The 19,256-nt window shown below is 42.0% G+C and overlaps 1 protein-coding gene across 7 annotated transcripts in view; it reads left to right on the forward strand.

Annotated features, from left to right (window-relative positions):
• PDPK1 (3-phosphoinositide dependent protein kinase 1) overlaps positions 1-19,256 on the forward strand; it is a 133,967-nt gene that overhangs the window by 71,873 nt on the left and 42,838 nt on the right. For 5 of the 7 annotated variants that reach the window (XM_044979211.1, XM_044979208.1, XM_044979209.1 and 2 more), the window contains exons 11-13: positions 5,660-5,874; positions 6,696-6,753; positions 10,644-10,796. In XM_044979211.1, the coding sequence (XP_044835146.1) occupies positions 5,660-5,874; positions 6,696-6,753; positions 10,644-10,796 (426 nt within the window). Of the gene's footprint in view, positions 1-5,659; positions 5,875-6,695; positions 6,754-10,643; positions 10,797-11,382; positions 17,446-17,840; positions 18,132-19,256 lie in introns of those variants that run through there. The other 2 variants (XM_044979213.1, XM_044979214.1) reach the window with 2 other exon arrangements.

Below are 19,256 nucleotides of genomic sequence, written 5' to 3' on the forward strand. Positions count from 1 at the left end.
CATTTCCTTTATTTTTTTTCTTTCTCCTGGAAAAAAAATTCCTTTGCTCTTCCCTCCCTGTTACTCTTTAGCTTATCATAGGTTTCCTTTGCTACACCATTCCCAATTGGGAAGTTCTCCCTTATCAGGGTTATGCCCAGATCCTCCAGGTTCCAGAAGTGCCTCTGCTGTCATGAGGCCATCCCTGTGAGCGACAGTTGCGCACGGTGCATATGCTGTCTCGTGAGGTACACGTCTCACAAAAGTGTACTCATTGCTTCAGATTGAAGGTTTGGTCCAGAGGCTAAAACTTTTACTAATAGAGAGCTCTCTCTGGCCAACCTCAGTCCCTGGCCCTGATTCCTCTCCTACATGGCGATTGCCATCAGCACGATCATCAGCCAACCCTCATTCGCCGCATACCACCAAGAGAACATCATCTACTCTTTTTTGCCCAGAAGAAAATAAATGGGCCACTAGTTCACCCTCTAAGGAGCTGCCTCAGAGAGAGGCATCCTCTGCGAGGTCAGTAGCCACAACATCTTCAGGGGCGAGACTTAGGTCCCGCATCCATCTGCGCACCTCCAGTATCAGTGCTAAGGAGAGGTCCAAGCACCTAAATAGGCAGGACCACAGACAGAAACACTACCACTCTGAACCAAAAAGGACAGTGCAAGAATTTTGAAATCAGTGCTGACCACCTCAACTAAAACAATTCTGATGCTTTGGCATTGACCAAGCCCTTGGTACCAGCCAAGTCTTTGGCACTGAGCAAGTCCTCTGCACTATGCGACCCTTGGCACCATCTACTGGCCACTTGAGATAATGCACTTGGCACCGACAATGCCCCCACTTTCTACACAGCCACTGATGCTGAGGATGCTCCTGCAACTACCACTGGAATTTTGATACCCACGAGAGCTGTTCATCTTTCACACCTGAGTTGCCTCTTCTCCATAACAAGCTTTCTGCAGCTCATGCCTCTTCCCTGGAGACAAAACACTGCTCCCCTTCACCACTGAGGACTGCACCACTCTTCTCTAGTGAGGAGGAAAAGGAGCAGTACTCCATTGCATTGCTGACTTCACCATCATATCAAGGGCATCCACACAGAGAATCATCTTCTCGTCCTCGATACCTGGAGACTAGCAGCAAACTAGGTTTCTGGTATGAACCTCCATGGATGAAATCCCATATGCCAGTTCCCTCACATTGGCCTTATTGGAACCTATGGACTGCATATATGTCGCACTTTCCCAAACCGTCAACAGGGCAGAGACAGAGACAAATACGCGCTCCATCTTCATCAGTCTCTAGACGGCCTGACTCTGAACCAGAAGCCCTAGAGGTGCAGAAGGAAGAAACTGAGGAAGAGATTACACCGCCAATACACTTCTCCTCATAGTCCTTTGAAAAAACATGCATTAAATACAGCCGAATGCAAGGTCATACATCTAAGAATAAAAAAATATAGGTCACACAAGAAGCAGTACTGTATCCTGGAATGCAATGATGCTGAAAAAGACTTAAAGGCCATAGTAGATTTCCAAACGGAACATGAGTAATGCTGCGAGTCTTTCACAGAGGTCACGGAAATCATAGAATCATAGAATCTCAGGGTTGGAAGGGACCTCAGGAGGTCATCTAGTCCAACCCCCTGCTCAAAACAGGACCAAACCCAACTAAATCATCCCAGCCAGGGCTTTGTCAAGCCTGACCTTAAAAACCTCTAAGGAAGGAGATTCCACTACCTCCCTAGGTAACCCATTCCAGTTCTTCACCACCCTACTAGTGAAAAAGTTTTTCCTAATGTCCAACCTAAACCTCCCCCTCTGCAACTTGAGACCATTACTCCTTGTTCTGTCATCTTCTACCACTGAGAACAGTCTAGATTCATCCTCTTTGGAACCCCCTTTCAGGTAGTTGAAAGCAGCTATCAAATCCCGCCTCATTCTTCTCTTCTGCAGACTAAACAATCCCAGTTCCCTCAGCCTCTCCTCATAAGTCATGTGCTCCAGCCCCCTAATCATTTTTGTTGCCCTCCGCTGGACTCTCTCCAATTTATCCACATCCTTCTTGTAGTGTGGGGCCCAAAACTGGACACAGTACTCCAAATGAGGCCTCACCAGTGCTGAGTAGAGGGGAATGATCACATCCCTCGATCTGCTGGAAATGCCCCTACTTATGCAACCCAAAATGCCATTAGCCTTCTTGGCAACAAGGGCACACTGTTAACTCATATTCAGCTTTTCGTCCACCGTAACCCCTAGGTCCTTTTCTGCAGAACTGCTGCCCAGCCATTCGGTCCCTAGTCTGTAGCAGTGCATGGGATTCTTCCGTCCTAAGTGCAGGACTCTGCACTTGTCCTTGTTGAACCTCATCAGGTTTCTTTTGGCCCAATTCTATAATTTGTCTAGGTTCCTCTGTATCCTATCCCTACCCTCCAGCATATCTACCACTCCTAGTTTAGTGTCATCTGTAAACAGGCTGAGACTGCAGTCCACGCCATCCTCCAGATTGTTAATGAAGATTCATAGATTCTAGGACTGGAAGGGACCTCAAGAGGTCATCGAGTCCAGTCCCCTGCGCTCATGGCAGGACCAAAATACTGTCTAGGCCATCCCGGGTAGACATTTATCTAACCTAGTCTTAAATATTTCCAGAGATGGAGATTCCACAACCTCCCTAAGCAATTTATTCCAGTTTTTAACCACCCTGACAGTTAGAAACTTTTTCCTAATGTCCAACCTGATCCTCCCTTGCTGCAGTTTAAGCCCATTGCTTCTTGTTCTATCCTTAAAGGCTAAGGTGAACAAGTTTTCTCCCTCCTCCTTATGACACCCTTTTAGATACCTGAAAACTGCTATCATGTCCCCTCTGTCTTCTCTTTTCCAAACTAAACAAACCCAATTCTTTCAGCCTTCCTTCATAGGTCATGTTCTCAAGACCTTTAATCATTCTTGTTGCTCTTCTCTGGACCCTCTCCAATTTCTCCACATCTTTCTTGAAATGCGGTGCCCAGAACTGGACACAATACTCCAGTTGAGGCCTAACCAGCACAGAGTAGAGCGGAAAAATGACTTCTCGTGTCTTGCTCACAGCACACCTGTTAATGCATCCCAGAATCATGTTTGCTTTTTTTGCAACAGCATCACACTGTTGACTCATATTTACTTTGTGGTCCACTGTAACCCCTAGATCCCTTTCTGCTGTACTCCTTCCTAGACAGTCTCTTCCCATTCTGTATGTGTGAAACTGATTGTTCCTTCCGAAGTGGAGCACTTTGCATTTGTCTTTGTTAAACTTCATCCTGTTTACCTCAGACCATTTCTCCAATTTGTCCAGCTCATTTTGAATTATGACCCTATCCTCCAAAGCAGTTGCAATCCCTCCCAGTTTGGTATCATCTGCCAACTTAATAAGCGTACTTTCTATGCCAAGTCATTGATGAAGATACTGTACAGAGCCGGTCCCAAAACAGACCCCTGCAGAACCCCACTTGTTGTACCTTTCCAGCAGGATTGGGAACCATTAATAACTACTCTCTGAGTATGGATATCCAGCCAGTTATGCATCCACCTTGTAGTAGCCCCATCTAAATTGTATTTGCCTAGTTTATCGATAAGAATATCATGCGAGACCATATCAGATGCCTTACTAAAGTCTAGGTGTACCACATGTACCGCTTCTCCCTTATCCACAAGACTCGTTATCCTATCAAAGAAAGCTATCAGATTTGTTTGACATGATTTGTTCTTGTTCATATTGAACAAAACCGGCCCTAGGACAAACCCTTGGGGCTCTCCGCTTGATACCAACTGCCAACTAGCTAGACATGGAGCCATTGATCATTACCCGTTGAGCCTGATGATCTAGCCAGCTTTCTATCCACCTTATAATCCAATGAATGGGGAGAGATAGGCACTTTAAAATGCAATCAACAAAAAACAGCACACTAGGCAGCTCCTTGCCTGGTCTAGCCAGTGGGAGAGGCAGTTATTCTAAGCCCCTTCCCTAGAGACAGGCACTTGTATCCAGGCTGCAGGAAGACACCTAGATCTGCTAGAGATCTATGAACAGGAATCTGACTCCTGGCTTAGGCATCTATGTAGGTTCTTGTGGGAATGATTTAGGCACCTGTCTCATTCCGTGCAACCTCTGCCACCAGCCATTTTGCAGGTGCTGGCGCAACTGCTTACCTTATAACATTTAGCCCATTGGTTAGAGTACCTCGATCTCTCCTGTTTAAGATGGTACACAGTGGATAAAGAAAAAGGTGTTTGAGTGAGAGACAGACAGACAGACAAGGAAGGGCTCTGTAGTCCAGTGGTCAGAGCACTCATTCAGGGGTCAGGAGACCCTGGTTTAAGTCTGCCTGCTCCAATCACTCTGTCTTTATCCTCAAGGGCAAAGCTTCAACAAGAGAGACTGAGAGAGCCCCCACATCAGAATATCCCACAGTTCGGTGGTTAAAGCACTCTCTGTGAGACGGGGAGAGACCCTGTTCAAATCTTTTCCTGCTCTGGCAGAGAGCCAAGTTGAACCTGGCTCTCCCCAGGCAAGTGTTGTAACCACTGGGCTAAAAGTTACAAGGTGGGCCATGGCAGCAGCCAATCACCTCATTTTTTTTTTTTAAGGGGGCTTGATCCAGCAGGCACCCTCTAGGTGTGACTATCAAATTGGGCAAGTTAGGCATCTGAATGCCTGTCTTCCCCTGGGGCTCAGGTGGGAGATGTGTGTCCAACGCCTAGAGTGAGGCAGCAGTGCGTATGTCTAGAGAGACAAACTTAGGCGCCAAGTGAGTTTAGGCACCTACAGAATTCAGTAGGAGTTGTGTGGATCACAGTGGGGGAATCTAGGCACTTAAAAATGGGATTTAGGTACCTAAGTAGTGTTGTGGATTCTACCCCTTTATACCTTCCAGAGTTCCAGGGTATGCAAGAGAGCGTACCTGTTGTTACACCTCTTATGGGGTACTCTTAGCTCATCTGTTATGGTGCATGCTTAACAAATAATAAGGCCAAATAACTAGGAGTAATGAGATGAAACTGGCAAATGAAAATTCCTAATAAGATGTGTATTTGGATATGGAATAGTCTTAGAGATTATGGAAGCATTATTCCTGGAGACAAATCAAAATTGAAGTGGATGACCTCATATTTATTCTCCTTTGTAAAGTACTTTGAGAGATCTACGGATGAATATCTGTACAAGAGTTAAATATTATTTGTATTAGATTGTGACAAACAGAACACAACCATAAAAGCTAGAGGTGGGAAAGACAATGTATGATTCTAGTGACATTCCTAAAATTAAAGATCCACTGCTTCCAAATACTTAGGCTGTTGAGTTGTTTTTAATTCCATTTTGAATGCATTGAAACATGACTGGCTTTCTGTCGTGTGTGTACACAAGTAATAAACTACCTGATCTGTTTTATAGCTTTTGCTTAACATACTGATATCTCTAACCCAACTTTGTGACAGTGATGTATTTGCTGTTACAAACCAAGTAATTTCTTGGTTATATTTTTTTAGAGCGTATCATTGTAGCAAATCAGCAGTAAAACTTTAGAGTTAAAAACAGCTTTTCAGTGTTTTCTATAAAAATGTTGAATATAGCTTTTTATTAAAAAAAAATAAGTGACTAAAATTTGTTTTAATAATTTTTCCTTCTTTAGTATGACAATCTCCTGAGTCAATTTGGTTGCATGCAAGTTTCTGGTTCGGCATCCTCCCCTTCACTGTCTGCCCCAGAGACAAGTCACCCACAAACATCAGGGAACATAGAACAGTACATTCATGATCTTGACAATAACTCCTTTGAGTTGGACTTGCAGTTTTCTGAAGATGAGAAGAGACTACTACTGGCAAAACAGGCTGGTGGAAATCCATGGTAAGGTGTTTAAAGTGGTTGATCTGTGATTTTTGTGCTGTAATAAGGAATCTACAAAACAGTAAACCATCCATTCTTGCCTTGGTTTATATTCATCTTTATCAGAATCCTAGTACCTGAACAGTTAATTTCATTCGTCAAGAAAAGCATAATTACTAAAGATTTTTGCTAGTACCACTTTAAGAATAATGTGCAGTGATAATCTGAAAAATGACGTGTGTGTGTGTGTGTGTGTGTGTGTGTGTGAGAGAGAGAGAGAGTGTGTCGTATATAATACTGGGTTGTGTTTTCTCTGACTCCATATCAAATGAACTCAGCTAACCAATAAAGAGAGGCTTTTTTAATCTGCTACTTCTGTAAAATCAATCTGGGGTCTGAAAACATGATTCTTTGCTTCTCATATATGGGCACCAATAATAGAAGCTCTTCAAGCTAAATTAAGCTCAGTCACACCTCCACAGCACCACTGTCTTCAGATTATACAATCAATAACAGATGCAATCCATCAGTCTTGTCACAGTAGGAATTAAGTTGAAAATAAATTATAACCTCCTGATATCTAGCAAATCATTTTGGGGTAGGAAGAAGAGGTTGAAATTCATCTAATATTTAAAGTTTTATATGCATGACTCATGAACACAGTGGGGAGACCTATAGAGAGAGATTGGAACTTGGTAAAGATTCCAAGGCAATGGATCTTTAGAAGTATCCCAGATAGATTTGAAAGAAAACACTAACTAGGGTAGTTGTGGTTACATTGTGGGGAGAGAGGACAGGGGTGCTTCTGTAATGACAATAATTCTTTTTTTTTTTCTTGTTAGGCACCAGTTTGTAGAAAACAACTTAATACTAAAAATGGGTCCAGTAGATAAAAGAAAGGTAAGTCTCATTATCCTGTCTGTCATGATGTAAAATGTTATTGTTCTTGCAGTTGCACCTCTGAGAGATGTATTGCTAAAGAACCTGTCTTTGGAGTTCCCTGATTTGTATAGATTTTTTTAGCTCTGTCCCAAATCTATTGTTCCTTTTATAAAAAATGTCATAACATTTCCTAGCAAACAGCTTTTCACAAATTTAATATCCTTCCTTTAAAAAAAAAAATGTTATGGTACACTCTTGGTAAGCCATTATTGTCCTAAATGTAGTTTTTAATCCTTCTGAGGTAGAATGAAACAATCTCTCATTCTAAAAGCAACTCCGCTTTCCTTCCCTCTATCCTACATCTGACTTAGGGCTACTCTGTAGAGGGTGGCAGAGGTGGCATTAAAATCAATTTAGATATTTTAAATATAAGGCTGTTGTCACTTAACTGACCCGTTAGTTGTCATGGTCTGCTGCCTACAAATGCAGTGTCTTCACCCCAGTCATTATCTACGTACATGTCACTCTGCATTTTCTCTTAAAAAGACCATTGTTATGACTGCTCACTTCTGTGCAGGGAGCGAAAATACCTGAAAAGGATGTTGCTCTGCTACAATGTCTATATAACCAGCCGTTTTATTTTTAAAGTCCTCTTGGAACTTTGATAGATGAGGTTTCTGATGGGTTCCTCCCGGGGTGCCACCTGGAACTGAGGTACCAGTAAGCTCCCCTGACCCACCAGCCTGGGTTCCCTTTACACTGTACTGCTGTGACCAGCCTGCACTTTGACCAGCACACATACAGATAGGGACACACCCAGCTGCAGTTACATGTAGATGCTGTGATCAGCCCTGCATGGGAAGGCTCCAGGTAGGGAACTTCCTAGCTACTCATCTCCTCCACACACACTCTCCAAGGGTAAACTCAAAATACAGCGTAAGCTCATGAAATTCACACTCCCTAAATGTGGAGAGGAATTCACAACAGCTTTCTGCCCCAAGTTATGACTCTCTCACACTGATTTTAGACAAAGCAAAAACAAGTTTAACTACAAAAGATAATTTTTAAGTGATTATAAAGGGTAGCAAACAGATCAAAGCAGACTACCCAGCAAATAAACAAAACATGCAAACTAAGCTTAATATACGACACAGATCGGATACAAATAGCAAATTCTCACCCTAAGTGATGATACAAGCAGGCTGCAGATTAAGGGGCAAGCTATACTTGCTTGCAGCTTGGAATCCCCAGGTGTTCCATTCACAAGCTAAAAATCCCTTTAGCCTGGGTCAAGCACTTTCCTCAGTTCCTCGGGTGTTTGTTCCTCAGGTGTTTCCAGTAGTCTCTTTGGGTGGGGAGTCAGTGAAGAACCAAGATGATGTCATTCCTCTGCCTTGTATAGTTTTGCATATGGCGGGATCCCTTTGTTTCAATGCTTGGTTCCCACGCCAGTCAGTGGAAAAAATACTGCTATCCCAAGATGGAGTCCAGCACCAAGTGACCTGGTCACATGTCCCTTTAGTGTCACAGCAGCCATGACTCGGAGGCTGTCTGCAGTGTCCTCAGGAAGGCCCCCAGGTTGGAGATAAGCTTTTTCTAAGGCCTATTGTTTTCTGTAATGGCCCTTCCCCACCCAGCTTTTCAGAATGAAAGCATCTTGTCTAGTGGGCGTTCCCCAGATGTAAACACATTTGTAATACACATACATTGTCAATATTCTTAACTTCAGATACAAAAATGGTACATGCATACAAATATGATAATCATGTTCAGTAAATTATACCCTTTCCAATGACACCTCACATGACTTATCTTGCATAATTATTATGTATTTTATGCCATAATCATATCCTAATAATATCACTGTGAAGAATATGGGGTACAGTGTCATAAGAACATAAGAAAGGCCGTACCGGGTCAGACCAAAGGTCCATCTAGCCCAGTATCTGTCTACCGACAGTGGCCAATGCCAGGTGCCCCAGAGGGAGTGAACCTAACAGGCAACGGTCAAGTGATCTCTCTCCTGCCATCCATCTCCATCCTCTGACGAACGGAGGCTAGGGACACCATTCTTACCCATCCTGGCTAATAGCCATTTATGGACTTAGCCACCATGAATTTATCCAGTTCCCTTTTAAACATTGTTATAGTCCTAGCCTTCACAACCTCCTCAGGTAAGGAGTTCCACAAGTTGACTGTGCACTGCATGAAGAAGAACTTCCTTTTATTTGTTTTAAACCTGCTGCCTATTAATTTCATTTGGTGACCCCTAGTTCTTGTATTATGGGAATAAGTAAATAACTTTTCCTTATCCACTTTCTCAACATCACTCATGATTTTATATACCTCTATCATATCCCCCTTTAGTCTCCTCTTTTCCAAGCTGTCACAAGGTTAACTATTTAAAATGCTGGTTATGTTGGCACTTCAGCAGAAATGCACTGAGACACATACAAGAATATAGTCAAGAAGCAGAAATTGTTTATACAGTGCTATGTGAGCTTCACAGGCCAACTCAGTCCCTGCCCAAATTACTTACAATGCAAGTTACATATGATGTAGGCAAAGACAAAGTGGAGAGTGGACAAGAAGGGGAACAGGTGAGGAAGGGGCAAACTTTTTATGTAAAGTTAGTGATGTTGTTTTAGTCTAGTCATTTTTAAATTTATTTTTATTAACTTGTACAGGACTTAGGTTTTTTTTGTGTGACTGAGACTGCTAAGGTTGTATGCACATACAAATGTCTTGTTGGTATTACCTTCCAAATATGTTAATTTTAAAAGGGGGTGTGTGTGTAATGCTTAAAAAAAAACGCACAGATCAAACAATATAACGCTGGATTTTTTATAAAAGGCTCCAAAGGTGACCCTGGCAATTACAGGCCAGTAAGCCTAACTTCAGTATCAGGCAAATTAGTTGAAACTATAGTTAAAAAATATATATATATATATATCTCACACACATGAACATGATATGTTGGGGAAGAGTCAACATGGCTTTTGTAAAGGGAAATCATGCCTCACCAATCTGTTAGAATTCTTTGAGAGAGAGAGAGTCAGCAAGCAGATGGGCTAGGGTGATCACATAACACAATGACTAGGGGTCACCTGATGAAATTAATAGGCAGCAGATTTAAAAGAAACATAGGAAGTACTTCACATGACACACAGTCAACTTATGGAACTCGTTGTCAGGGGAGATTGTGAAGGCTAAAAGTATAAATTGGTTCAAAAGAGAATTAGATAAATTTATGGTCCATCCACAGCTATTAGCCAAGATGGTCAGGGGTGCAGCCCCATGTTCCACGTATCCCTAAACTTCCAACTTCCTGAAGCAACTGGCACTGACCACTGTCAGAGACACAATATCTGGCTAGATGGATCATTAGTCTGACCCCATGTGGTCATTCTTATATTCTAACACTTTGAAACTGTAATAAATTCAGAAACTTACTAGAAGCCCAACTCTGAAATTAGCCAACCTAATATTAACTATTTCCATAACGATGCCCTGAAAGAATAAGAATCCCATATTCCTTTATCCATCTATAACAAAAATAGTTCTATCAGTGAGCACAAATACTAGAATGCATACATTATATAGTGATTGTGCTGCCTACCAGTACGCATACAAGGATTTGACAGATTCCTGATTAGATAGATAAATACTAAAGGCAGTTGTTCCCTGCTCTTTATTAAGGCTGTGATTCAGGAAAGCATATAAGCAATTGCTAAAGCCCACTGACATCACTATGACTTAAGCACATGCTTTAAGAGGGTTGTGGGGCAGGGGGAAGTGAGAAAAAACACACACACACCAGAGCTCTGAGAGAATAGATCTAATGGTAATATTCATTTCTTCCTTTGCCTTGATACACTTGGTGTTGCTGCTACTGTTCTCCTTGTCAGGGATTGTTTGCTCGTCGGCGCCAATTATTGCTCACTGAAGGGCCCCATCTCTATTATGTGGATCCTGTCAACAAAGTTCTGAAAGGAGAAATTCCATGGTCACTAGAGCTACGACCTGAAGCCAAGAATTTTAAGACCTTTTTTGTTCATACAGTAAGTGACTATCTTTAGGGTTTTTCCCAAAAGTCTTAATAAAATTTTAATCAATTTTCTTTAATACATTATTGGAAATGAAATTGGAACTTTTTGTTGATAGAAATGTTTTCACTGCCTGTGTACTACAAAGATTTTTACAGTTATTCATGAATGCTAGGCTGCTGGTATTAGTGTGTTTTTATGAAAAGAGAGGATTGAAATTTTTTTAACAAAGAAATATAAACTTTAAATGGATTGTGTATTATAGAAAGAAATGCTTCATGAGTTTGATTTTCATATTAGTCTCTTCAAAATAGTCAAAGCGCTCTTGCATATTGCAACTGATTAAAATTGTGCCAATGACTTACTGTATCAGTTAATCAGTCTACATATCTTAAATGGAAAAATGTCATTTACCAACTGTACAGTTATCCAGAAATAATGTACATTGCTGTATTACTACAATTGATATATTCCTGAACAGATTTTTAATCACTTAAAATTCTGAATTAGTTTTCTTGCTACCAGTAGAATATTTGGGTTTTTTTCTGTTTCTTGTTTTATCTGTTTTTTAAATAGTCATTAAACTATTATTTACTTGTAGCCTAACAGGACATATTACCTGATGGACCCAAGTGGGAATGCTCATAAGTGGTGCAAAAAGATACATGAAGTTTGGCGGCACAGATACCATCAGAATGCTGCTAAATAGTAAAGCTCATCCAAAATGTCCCAGTCTCCCTACTTGCTGCTAGAACTCCATGTGCAGCCGATCAGAGGAATCTTCCCAACCCATCTATTATCCATCTCAAGGGGAAGCATATATCTGAAATATTTTGTTTTTTTTAAAAACAACAAACACAAATGGAATTCAGGGTCGCTTTGCTTGCTCTTTGTGCTTCTGTTAAGGCTTTCACATGCATATCGTTGAAGTGAGGATCTTGCTTTTGTGCACTTCAGCTCTGTTTCTGCTGCAAACTAATGGATAGACTTTGCATTACGAGCTTCATTTAAGATCAGTTAAAACTGATCAACACGCACACACCCCAGATCATGTACCGGTCCTGCACTTTATGGGACTGGGATTATTTCTGTGACTTTCAGATTATCATTAAACTGTATTTCATCAGGGAGCTTTTAAATGCTTCTGCTGAGGTGTAACCACCACCTCCACTCTACTTTCCTTCCCCTGCCCCCTTTTCCTTTTCTAACTGGTATCTGGCATTTGCAGTCAGGTCAGTTGCACCCTTGCATAACTCCTAATATAGTTCTGGTTGCAGGACTTCCGTGGTACTTATTATAATTATGTGAGTAAATCAGATGTATGTGTCTGGCAGTCAGACGCCGATGATACAGGTTGTAAGAAAGTAAAATGCTGAACATGGCACTGAAATTTCTAAAATTGAAATTTTGGCTTTTGAAGTTCATAAAGTTTTAAACATGGAATTTTAATTTGATGCATTTACAAGTTTAATCAAGGGACAATAAACTTACCAGCATGCTTTTAATTAATACTAACTAAATTAACCAGTTAGTATAAAATGTTACTATTGAGGTAGTAATTAGACTCTTCAGCTTTTCAGGAGATGAGGGCAAGTAGCTTTCTTTCCAGGGTATGCATGTATTGTGCATTTTAGTGGGGCCAACCTATTTACTTGGGTAGAGAAGGAAGAGTGAAAACTTTGATGTACAATTGATGACTTGATTTCTCTCTTTGTATAATGAGATGTACAAATATTCTTGTCCTGGTCATTGGCCAAACAACTTGCAGACCTTTTAGCAATTCTGAAAATATTTTAAATGATTTAAATACAATAAGCTTATACACTAATCTGAATAGTTGGAAGTTCAAATGAAAATGTTGACTCAAAGGAGAAAATGTATGGTACTTTAGTCATATCTATAAATGTTTGTTTCATATCGGTCTGCTTCATCCTTTTCAAATTAAATTGTTGTGGTCAAACATTTCCTGTGACACAGCAAAGACTTTGCTTTGTACATGTTAAAAGTAACTTCTCTAATAGTGTTTTCCATATATCTGTGCTTCTGGGTAACCAGATCCCCTGGAAAGAGCATGCCCATGCCTGGACAAAGACATTCCTCCCTCATGTCTAAAGCAGTATAAATACCACATCTATTCACTCATCCATTTTTCAGAAATGTCTCTCATTTTTGCTCCTTTGCCACTTGAATTGTTTTTGTACAAAATACTTCTCTTCCCCCACCCTCAGTCCCCCCTCAAAGGAAGATCACCCTGCTGTTGTGTCAAGCCCACTGGTGGATTCCATTTTTGTGGTTAGTCTGAATGTCCTAGAAGTAACCAAGCAATGCTAGATTTCCCATATGCACCTAAAGACGCCTGTTGTGTAACAGTTCAATATGTCAGTATTTTCAGATCCTTAAAGGAGAGTCTGATTAAGTTGCTACTTTTCTCCTAATTCTTTTTGAAGAAGTACCAGTGTGCAGTTAGATCCTGTAGTAAAGAATCCACACCAATACTCTACAACAAATTCACTAACATGCATGGTCATATTTTTCGGGGGAGGATGAGGGAGTACAGTGCCTCACAGGCTCCTGGCATAAAGGGAAAAGTAGAGGATATTCCTCCTGTTAAAATCAGATGCTAATCTGAAAGTGACTTCACCCCTACTCCAAAGGCAAACCATTTGCCACTAAGTTCTTGGAGTAACACAGGACTCCTACAACTATATTAACTCCATAGCCAACATCACAGCCAAGATAACATGGTATTGCTTTTTTTGAGTTTGTGGCAATGGATACCTGTTAGTACCAAAGCTATCCACGTCACCTGTATGTCAATTCTATCTGAAGCAGTGCAGCAGGTTCTGGATTACAAGTCTGTAGCACTGTGCTATAGGCAGGTACTATTCTTGCCTTCTGTAGAAGAGCTTGGTCGTGGTGGAGCTGTACAGCAGCTCAAACATATTTACTGCTGTTACTTTGCTTGCATCTCCAAGCAAAACGCAGCTTTGCAAAGTGGTGGCTTGTTATGGAGTCTAGCAATGACTCTACTGATTTGAACAGAGGCTAGAGTAGCATCCATAAACCTATTTATTTCAGCTGATTACATGATCCTATTCTTTCTCTAAACACATTTTCTGTAACAACAAATAGTTTAGCAACCCCTCTCTTGTCATTCAGAAATATCTTCTCCTCTTTCTCCCCGCTGCTTTTTTAAAAACTGTCCCTATAACATCTGATCCTGCACACACACACTTTCACCCAAAGAAGGTCTCTTGAGAAAGAAAGCAAGAATGATTGCAGTCATTGCTGTGTAGATAGTAAACGTGAGAGCCTGGAAAGTTGGGTGTTTGCATTGTGGGGTACTTTGCTCTTTTAAAAATGACAATATTGCAGTTAGAAACTTCTCCAGGTGGACTCCTGCATTAAGCTCCGTCTCCTCTGCATATTCATGTTCCTCATTATTAAACCATGCTCAGTAGGTAGGGTTATAGCCCATGAAAAAAGTTGAGTAGTTTTAGCTATATTCTCTATCTAGAACAAGTTACAATACTTAGCACTACCTTTTATAGTAGGTGAAACCTCACAAATAACAAAATCAGCTTCCGAAAGTTTTTTTCATTCTACTTTTTTTCTCAGATTATTTGGACTCAGTCTAAAATGTAATTCACAAACCTTCACTGAGGAATGGACTCCTTTTGCAGTGGAAGGAGGCAAAAGCTGAGTCAAAGGCTTGCCGTCCTTAATCTCTGCTTTATTGGAGGAGAGCAAGTCAAGTGAAACTACTTCATCTCTGTTTCCCCTCCAGTGAAGAGGAGAATAGGCTAGAAAAGGCTGCTCCTTGCTGTTGCACTTTGGAGGAGGGGAGCCTCTCCCAAAACTATTCTGGGAGAGGCTTCCCTCAGTCACTTTCCTGTGGATATAGGGGTATGGTAGTGGAAGATTCAGACTATGGGAGGATAAGGCAAAAGCGCTCATGTGGAATGGGTAAAGTCCATGTGTTTGCAGCCTGCTTACGGACATATCAGGAAGTGCTATGTACTATGGTGGAGTGGTTCCTGCATTGGATAGGTATATCTCAGTGTAGGGATGTCCTCGTGGACAAAGCAGTTGAATGCCTTGTGCAGGAGCACACTCAGCCGTTCATGAGAATGCATGGAGAAGAGTGCATAGAGAAGTGCTAAATGGCCTGCTCTAGGGCTGAGAGCAGGCCATTTAGAAGTCTAATTACTGTAATCATATGATCTCCAGAGGGGACAGAGTAGCTGGCCACTAACAGCCTCATTGTTCTTGAAGATATTTGGGGCAAGGAGTGTAGAGCCTACTGATTCATTCACTTTCCTTTCCCAGCTATAATTACCAAGATTTCCAGAAAGATTGAGAGTTTGGGCGGCTGAGATTCAGATTAGGAGACATTTAGTTTGAGATCAGACTCCCAGAAGGGTACTCAACTCTGGTGGTGGGCCTGCTTTCCATTGAATGGAATCTTGTTGAAGAAAAGGCAGTGGGTTTGGTGCTAGAAAGGATACTTAACCCACCTTCCTTTTCCCTTGGGACATTGACCCAGTCTTGTCTGCTGTACAGCTTTAAAAGTATCAGGGCATGTTCAAGATTCCTTGGCTAGGCTGAGAGTTTGAGGCAGCTGGTGATAAAGCAGTGTCCTAAGCCCTCTTCTGAGCAGGGTTTATTTTAAGGACAGTTAAGTTATAACTCACATAAGCATTGTTTTTCCGCTTTAGAGGATCTTTTGTATCTATCATGAGCAGTGTACCACAACAGTTTTAAGAGGTGCTGTACTAACAAAGTTGGAGTCTTTAAGGCATCTTGAGAACTATGCAGCATTGCTATTGTCCCATAATGCTGTTGAACTGTGTAGCAGTTCTGCTAGATACAGCTCCAGTAAACTTCCTCAGGGGTGAGTAAAAGTATTATATACATGCTTCAGCTTTTGTGATGTAATATTTGAGGGATGGTATGTTGGACACAGACACCTTCCATATTGAGCACTTTCAAAAGATCTTGTGGACTTAGCCCTCACAAACTGAAGAGAAATAATTTCTCCTATTCATTTTTGTTGACTTTGGAAATCCAAGTTTAATTATCAGTGATAAAAATCCCCAATTTTAAAATAATATAGACAATAGATGTATGTATGTCTCCTGCAACCTAGAAGACAAACACTGGAAGTGTGTGCGTGCGGCTGTGTTTGTATGTATGGGTGAAGTGGGGGGATATTACATGACGCAGATGCTATGAAGAACTCTGGCTGGATGAGCAATATTATACTCATCCACTTCCAAATTTTTACTATTCATGCTGGACCAAGGAGTCTTTTTGTGAAGAGCTGTATAGATATTTTGGAAATATAGGTCCTGTTGGCTCAAAAACATTTTGTGTCCATAAAGAAGGCAGTAGCTTAAATAATGAAGTTCTTTCACCCCAAATCCTGACTGGAAGCTGAGTATTCCAGCTGGACCACATAGCTATAATTGTTTACATCTATGATGAGATTCTTTGTTATTCCTACAGGAAACTACTCAGACTAAGACATTCGTTATTAATTCATTCTTAGCTGGGGAAAGGATGTACATGATTTGCTAAAGCTGGGCTTTGGGGATGCTACACATAACTCTCTTCCTCGGGCTGGTATTTTAAAAAGAACTGATATGTGTTCACATGGGTGTGGTATTTATACTACTTGAAGCATTTGGTGAATACTTCAACCATTTTGTCTTTAGGCCAATATTTTACTAATTAAACTATGAATCACATCTGCACTGCCTCATGGCCCAGAAAATGTCTGTCTGTAGATACTTCCTTCAGTCAGCTTGCAGGTAAGTATTTCTCTTTGATCCAGAGCAGTGTATTTTCAGCTAAAATGGGAAATTTATAATCAAACTGGTAAACTGCATTTCCCTATAAATTGTTTGCACTGTCTTGGAAGAAACACAGCTATAAACAGTGAACAATTTAGAAATGAAAAACCATTTCTTAAACAGTCTGAAGCATGCACGTCCAGTCTGTCTGAGTGACAGTGAATGGGGATAGTTTGAAAAGCTTTATGTACCGAGTTTGATTGGATATGGCAGTCTCCTAAATTGCGGCAGAACTCTCAACTGCTGTATCTGTCTAACAAAAAAACAAACAAACTAGGAACTATAATCAATTTTGATAGATGTTAGCTGTCTTTCAAATTGGTGGCAGTCAGTTATAATGTGTGTAATATTCTCTACCTGGTTTGTAGCTGTAACTGTGATGTACAGAAAAAGCAAAAACTAAGACGCAAACAAAAACAGAAGCAAATAATGCAGTGACATTAGGATAAACATTTTTGTATTTTTATTCTTATAAAGTTATTTGCTGGCTCGCATTGGCCTCTAGTTCAGTCTGTGTTATTTAAATTCTAATATATGAATTATTTGGATTGAATTCATGTTCGGGGCCATGGTGTTGTATGTATTGATGTACAGCCTTGAATGTGAATAATTATTGTAAACTATTTTACACCTTTCTCTGGCTTTATTATAAATTTTCTATTGGTCGATGATTTAATCATATCTCATAATTTAATGACTGTTTGTTCTCCGCCCGACAGCTCTCTGTGCTGTAGATGTAGCTAGTGACTGGATGATGAATTTTCACTTATGTTCGATAGTCTTTTAATAAAAGCATGTAGGGTCCTAGGCCCTGGCCTGCCGCCTCTTTTTCTGCGCCGCGCGACTGTCCATGAGCCGCTGCCGCGGGCGGCTCCGGCCCGCTAGGGACGGGGGGTAGGAGGAGCCGGGCCGGGCGGAGGACAAGCGCACTCTGCGGGTACTTCCGGCGGATGTCACGTTAGTGTGAGGGAGGGGGGAACTCCGAGCGGACACTTCCCGTCTCGAGGGGCCGGCCGGGGTCGATGCCCGCCGGGAGGCGGGCGTGGCAGCGGTGAGTCTCCAGGACGTGCACTTCCAGCGACCGCGTTACGGGCTGGGAACTACCTGCCAGAGGACTGGTATCGGCCCGACCACTTCCGGCGGAAGGGAGTGGGAATCGGTATTACGAACGGATACTTCCGGTAGGAGCGTGCGCGCGGGAGGGGCCGGGGGACCGTTATCCGGGTTGGACCCTTCCGGCGCTGCAGCGAGGATGGCGGCGGAGAATCACTGCGAGTTCCCGGTTCCCTCCATGGGCCTCCTCGGCCTAGTGGGGACAGGCGGGCCCTGCCGCCGCTGTAGCTCTGGGCCCTCCCCTGGTGCGGTCCCAGGTAAATGGGTCCGGCTGAACGTGGGGGGCACCTGCTTCCTCACCACCCGGCAGACGCTCTGCAGGGACCCCAAGTCCTTCCTCTTCCGCCTCTGCCAAGCCGACCCCGACCTGGACTCGGACAAGGTGAGACCGGCAGAGGGACCCCCGTGATCGGGGCCAACCCGCGCGGGCCGTGGGGGGTCCCTGTCTCATCGCCACATCGGCTCTGCTTCCAGCCGCGGTCGGGTACGGTTAGGCCGGGCCCCTCCCTGGACCAGCCAGGGGGGATTGTGGGGCTGGGACCTGCTTGTTCTGGGGGAGCCCGCCCCGCCCCGCCCCGCCCTGTGATGGCTTGGGAAGAGTCAGGTTCTTCTTTTTACCACTACCACCCCATCCTGGGTCCAGGGCGAGAGAGTCACCTAAGATCCAGTCAGGTGAGCGAATGGTTCTATGTGCCCCGCTTTTCTCCCTGTTCTAGCACTCTGAACCATCTCTGTTCTCTCCATATCGCTACCCCAATTAAAATCCTATCAGGAAAAACGGAGTTTGAACAGGCTAGGGTGTGTGGGCCGGAAGGGGTAGGCAGGGCTGGGGATAACCCTGGCAATCTATCGGTGCTGTCTTATAGGGCTAAGCTTTGAGAAACATGCCAGGCTTTTTTAGCGGTATGTACTAGTTATATTTAGAGAAGCTCTGTGTTAATTTTGCTTTGCAATTTACCAATCGAACCTTTAGTATCATAAGAGTAAATTAACTGTATAATACTTTAGATTGAAGAGAATCCCATATAGTTTAGCAGGAAGTATGAGGTTTCATTTCTTGGTAACAGATGTGCATTTATTTTCTTTTTTTTTTTGGTAGTCTTATTTATGCTAATAGAACATTCAGGGGTGTTTGCAGTACCATAATCAGAGGAATCCTTTAAGATTATGTAATATGAATATATGTGTTGGAACAGGCCAATTCCTACAGACTACCCATATAGTTAATTTGTTTAGGTTCTTGTACCACACCCATGACCATTTCTATTGACGTGCCCTGCAAATCTCTTAAAAGGAGCACGAGATCTGTATCTATTTGAATTTCTGGGTCACTTTTATTTATTGAGTAAGCTTTTATTTGTCATGGTGCATAGATGTTTTATTTAAATCCTGTCATGTTAATTTTGCATTGCCTTGATTCCATAGTTTACAATTTGTGAATTCTGAAACTGAGCTATGCCATTGCTGTACAAAAGAATACATTGAATACAAAAGAAAAGAAAAGCAT

This window comes from Mauremys mutica, chromosome 11 (genome assembly GCF_020497125.1).
Source record: "Mauremys mutica isolate MM-2020 ecotype Southern chromosome 11, ASM2049712v1, whole genome shotgun sequence".
Lineage (NCBI taxonomy): Eukaryota > Metazoa > Chordata > Testudines > Geoemydidae > Mauremys > Mauremys mutica.